This window comes from Alligator sinensis, unplaced genomic scaffold (assembly GCF_000455745.1).
Source record: "Alligator sinensis unplaced genomic scaffold, ASM45574v1 scaffold227_1, whole genome shotgun sequence".
NCBI lineage: Eukaryota > Metazoa > Chordata > Crocodylia > Alligatoridae > Alligator > Alligator sinensis.
The window spans coordinates 2,317,328-2,322,161 of record NW_005841966.1 but is presented as its reverse complement, the minus strand read 5'-3'; the positions used below and the strand labels follow the sequence as shown (position 1 = coordinate 2,322,161).

Sequence of the window (4,834 nt, the reverse complement as noted above, 5' to 3'; positions counted from 1 at the left end):
CACATCCCTCTTGAAGTGGGGTGCCCAGAACTGGACACAGTACTCCAGCTGTGGCCTGACCAGTGTCGCATAGAGGGGGAAGATCACCTCCTTGGACCTACTGAAGATGCATCTGTGGATGCACGATAAGTAATGGTTAGCCCTGCCGACCGTGACCTCACATTGTCGGCCCATGTTCATCTTGGAGTCAATGACGACTCCAAGATCCCTTTTTGCCTCCCTGCTCTCAAGAAGGGAGTTTCCCCATCTTATAAGCGTACTACTGGTTACTGCTACCCAAGTGCAGCACCCTGCACTTGTCCATATTGAAACGCATCCTGTTTTTGTTAGCCCACCCCTGCAACCTATCCAGGTCTTTCTGCAGTCTTTCCCTCCCTGCTAACATGCCCACCTCACCCCAAATTTTGGTATCATCAGCAAATTTAAACAGGTTGCTTTTCACCCCGTCGTCCAAATCGCTGATAAAGAAGCTGAACAGTGCGGGCCCAAGAACCGAGCCCTGAGGGACTCCGCTGCCCACTTCCCCCCAGGTCGAACATGACCCGTCCACCACCAACCACCCTCTGAGTACGACCCTTCAGCCATAACATAACATAACATAACATAGGCACAGTGAGATGTGGAACTTGGTGCAATGCAAAACCTGGGGAATTTCCAAGGCCATCTTTCCACACAAGGAAACCCAAGTTCCCCTGTTTGTAGAGGTGCACCCCAGCGTTACCCCACAGAATCAGGTCCCTGTGGGACTGCAGGCAATGTCTGCTTTGCCCAATAAAGCCTAAGTTTTCTCCTCTTGAATGCAGGGCTCTCAAGTTTTCATCCTTCCTTGGGGGGAAGGGCTATTCCTCTTGCACAGAAGAGAACTTTTGGGAAAGTGAATGAACAGTTGTCAGGACACATCCCAGTACCGCTGATGCACTTGATTTGGTGACATCTGTTTATACCGGGGTGGGCAAAATGCGGCCCAGGGGCCAGATGTGGCCTGCCAGGCCATTCTATCCAGCCCGCAAGGCCCCCCAAAAAAATTTAGTAAATTAATATTAATCTGCCCTGGGCTGCCTGTCATGTGGCCCTCGATGGCTTGCCAAAACTCAGTAAACAGCCCTCTACCCAAAATAATTGCCCACCCCTGGTTTATACCGTCAAAAAGGCATAATCATAGACCACACTGTTCTGTGTTTGTACCATGTTTTGCACAGAGACAGCCCCTACCCCAAAGGGCTTGCAACTCTTTATAAAATAACAGAAGAACAGATAAAAACAGACAGATGGGGAAGTATAAGGTAACAATGAGACATTAGCCAGCCTGACAGGCCATGGTCTCAGCTCAACTATTGTCAGTTTCTTGTGTAGGCATCACAGCCTACAAAACGGATTTGAAAGACAACAATGAGGTAACTTTCCAGATGTTAATGGGGTGCTCCTCCCAAACATGAGGGAATAGGCAAATCTCAAAAAAAACAAGCCTTACTAGGCATACTGCAGAAGATTATGTTAGAGAGAGTTTAAGGGTCTCTTTCTAACCACACCCACTTGGTCCAGAGCTATACTTGGGTAAGTTCAGATGGCCCAAGAAAATAAAGGAGCTAGGGGGTTTTTTTTGTTCGCGTGACAATCCTAAAGAGAGTCTGGATCTTCTACAAACCAAATTTCTAGAAAAAGAGAAGGAAATTTCTGACTTATCTTTGCTCCTCCTACTTATCAGCTTCAGGGAAATGACACCACCCCACCTCTGATTTTTTTTTTTTGAGCCCTCCTCACCAACATTAATTATTTTAGTGCCTGTTTTCTAAACAGTTAAAAATCTTGTCAGTTTAACAATTTCGTGACTTATCCACAAGACTCTATAACAACAATTACACTGGCTACCCTGTTAATTACACACTGCTGCTGTTCAACTAACCTATGAACAGAAAAGGTATCATTGGAGCTGTTTGCAGACAACTGAAGCGATGCACTGATGCTTTCATTTGAAACTTTCTTCCCCATGGCAAAGATTTTTTTTAAACCCAAAACCTCATACCGGACAAAGCAAGACAGGAGGTTATTAAACACTTACTGAAATGCAACTAACCTAATTTTAGGACACGCCAAAGAAAACGCAGCACCAAACATGGTTAAAATTCAAATAAAAAACTAACAAAAAGCCTGTACCCAATTTGAATCTTGTGACAATATAACTGAAAGCTTTGTTGAACAGATTTAAAAATGTCCAGAGAAAGCAGTCCCACAAAATTCTCTTGCAAGATAACATGGCTTGGCTTGTCCTATGACTTTTTTTTTTTTTTAATTTTAAAAGGAGGACATTTAATCATGGAATATACTTAGACATCTCCCATATTAAACCTCTTCTAATCTGTACAAGGCAAGGATTTTTTAAATGATATCTGAGATCTGAGCAAGAGTACTGGGGCACCCACAAGCTGGTCTAATTCCATCCCAACTATGCAGTGGGTCCAGTAAAGGATAATTGCCCACAAAAATCCTTGTCTCGTGTATTTCCTGAACCAGCACAGCTACAACCCTTCAACACTTCTAATCTGGATGTGACTTTCCGTTTCCTTTCCGAAGCCTTCCCTATTGCAAGAATTATTTAAAAATTTCAATACATAAAACCCACCAGCTGCTCCAAAAAAGGAAAGCAACAGTCCATCACCACAAAACAAAGGATGACCTTGAACCTCCAGACCAAGAACCTAGAGACCACATGGATTTCAGTCCCATTTGACAGGTATTTACTCAATAAAACCGTTTAAAAAACAAAACACACAAAAACCAATGCACACCCTAGAACTGGGTTTACAAGTTTTGTTATTCAAGCTTCAGTTATTTTTAAGTTTTACAGCCAAAAGAGCAAGAAAAACAAACAAGGCTTGCTGTGCAGAGCGAATGGGGGTGGGGGGATAATACCCAGCTGAGACCACCCACCCACAGCAATTTCTGGATGCAGAACCCCCTTTTGGCCTGCTCAGATTAGGAACTGGCTACGGCAGGGGCAGTCGGCTGTCCTGTGGTGATCGGGTGCCCAGCACAAGGGGCCTGTTTGACTGGCTCTTGGGCATGACTGAACTCAGTGCAATAGTGATGAAGAACAGTAATAGATCCTTGGATGGTTTTAAGACCCTGCTAGACAAAGCCTTCGTCAGGATGATCTAGTTGGGGATAGTCCTGCTTGGAGCAGGTGGTTGGACTACATGACCTCCTGAGGTCTCTTTCAACCCTCATTTATGATTCTATGAAACAAACAAAAACCCCAGCTACTTTTCTCCCTCCCAGGTCTCAGGTTAACAGGGGCTTGAGGAAGAGCTAAAGCAGGGGCGGGCAATTATTTTGGGCAGAGGGCCGCTTACTGAGTTTTGGCAAGCCATTGAGGGTTGCATGACAGGCAGCCCAGGGCAGATTAATATTAATTTTCTAAATTGTTTAGGGGCCCCGCGGGCCAGATAGAATGGCTTGGCAGGCCTCATCTGGCCCACGGGCCGCATTTTGCCCAATCCTGGGCTAAAGGGACACAACCAGGGACATGAGCAGGATGCTCCCCCTGATGGAGCTGGCTCTTGGGGGGAGGGAGCTCCATCTCCCTGCCAACCTTTGCTTCTCCACATTGCCTGGGAGCCAGGCTCTGAGGTGCTCCAGGACTGTGCATCAAGGAGCTTGGGGCGGGGGTGCTTCCTGTGCAGACACAATGGAAGCTGCGGGGACCTGGGCAGGGCTCACAGCCATGCCAAGGCCGAGGGAGGGCGGGATCCCCCTCAGGCCCGGGGCAGGGAGACGGCCCCACCATTCATCCACACCCACATGGGCTCTGGCAGTGCCCCCACCCTTGGAGAGAAAATGAATGGGAGGAAGTGGGAGGGAGGGAAAAGGGAAACAGCAGCTTGCCTCCGTCTAAAAAAGGAGGGAAGGAGAAAGGCAAGGGGTGGGGGACAGAACAGCATTGGTCTGTGCCCTGGAGGGGCAGCCACCAGGCTCCAAGTCTCGCTGAGGGGTAAGGAGGACCCCAGCACCCACAGCCCCAGGGTGGTGGGGGAAACCCCCCCCACCCAAAAAACACAGGGTGAAGCACTACCCCACCTCAGCTCAGACCTACGCACACACACATTAAAGACAATCAGTCCCTCACAGGGAAGGTTGGGGAAGAGGAGGTCAGAGCTGGCACCTTCCCCACCTCACAAGTGGTGGGGCAGGGATTGCATGGGAAGCCAGGGCTGCTACTGCCCCCACACAAGCTCTGCAACACCCCTCCCCCACTCAACAACATACACTGGGGAGGAAAGGATGCTACCTTGCTACCCCCAGCTGCAGCCCCCCCACCAAATCATGCATAGGGGATGGTGGCTGCTATCTAGCACCCTCACCACCACCATGCACAGGGGACGGGGTTGAAGGGGGTGCTACCTTGCATTCCCCCAGCTGCAACCCCCGCCCCGTGCAATCTCTGCAACACCTCACTATCGCCACGCAGGAGGATCGGGATTGAAGGGGCGAGGCTACACCGTCCCCCACAACAAGGCCGGAGGGAAGGGGTGGGGGGCAGCACCCCGGCGCACTCACCTGCACAGCAGCTGCTCGTACTCGGCACGGATCTTGCCCAGCTCGATCTGCAGCTTGGCGCGCTCGTGCGCGGTGTCGTCTAGCGCCCGGCGGGCGTCGGCCAACTCGGCCTCGTACAGCACCTTGAGGCCGGTGAGCTCGCGGCCGCGCACCTCCTCGCGCTCCGTCACCTGCAGCTGCAGCGCGCTGTTCTCCGTCTCCAGGCTGCGCACCTTGTCGATGTAGACGGCCAGGCGGTCGTTCAGCTGCCGCCGCTCCTCTTTCTCCTGCAGCCGCGAGA

General features: G+C 50.2%; 1 protein-coding gene across 1 annotated transcript in view; it reads right to left on the bottom strand.

Moving 5' to 3' along the window:
- Positions 1 to 4,832, bottom strand: part of LMNB1 (lamin B1) — a gene marked incomplete at its 5' end in the record, with an annotated part of 41,908 nt that extends 37,076 nt beyond the window's left edge. The window contains one exon of the mRNA XM_006020731.3: positions 4,555 to 4,832. Coding sequence (XP_006020793.1) covers positions 4,555 to 4,832 — 278 coding nt within the window. The remainder of the gene's footprint in view (positions 1 to 4,554) is intronic.
- Positions 4,833 to 4,834: the final 2 nt, after the last annotated feature.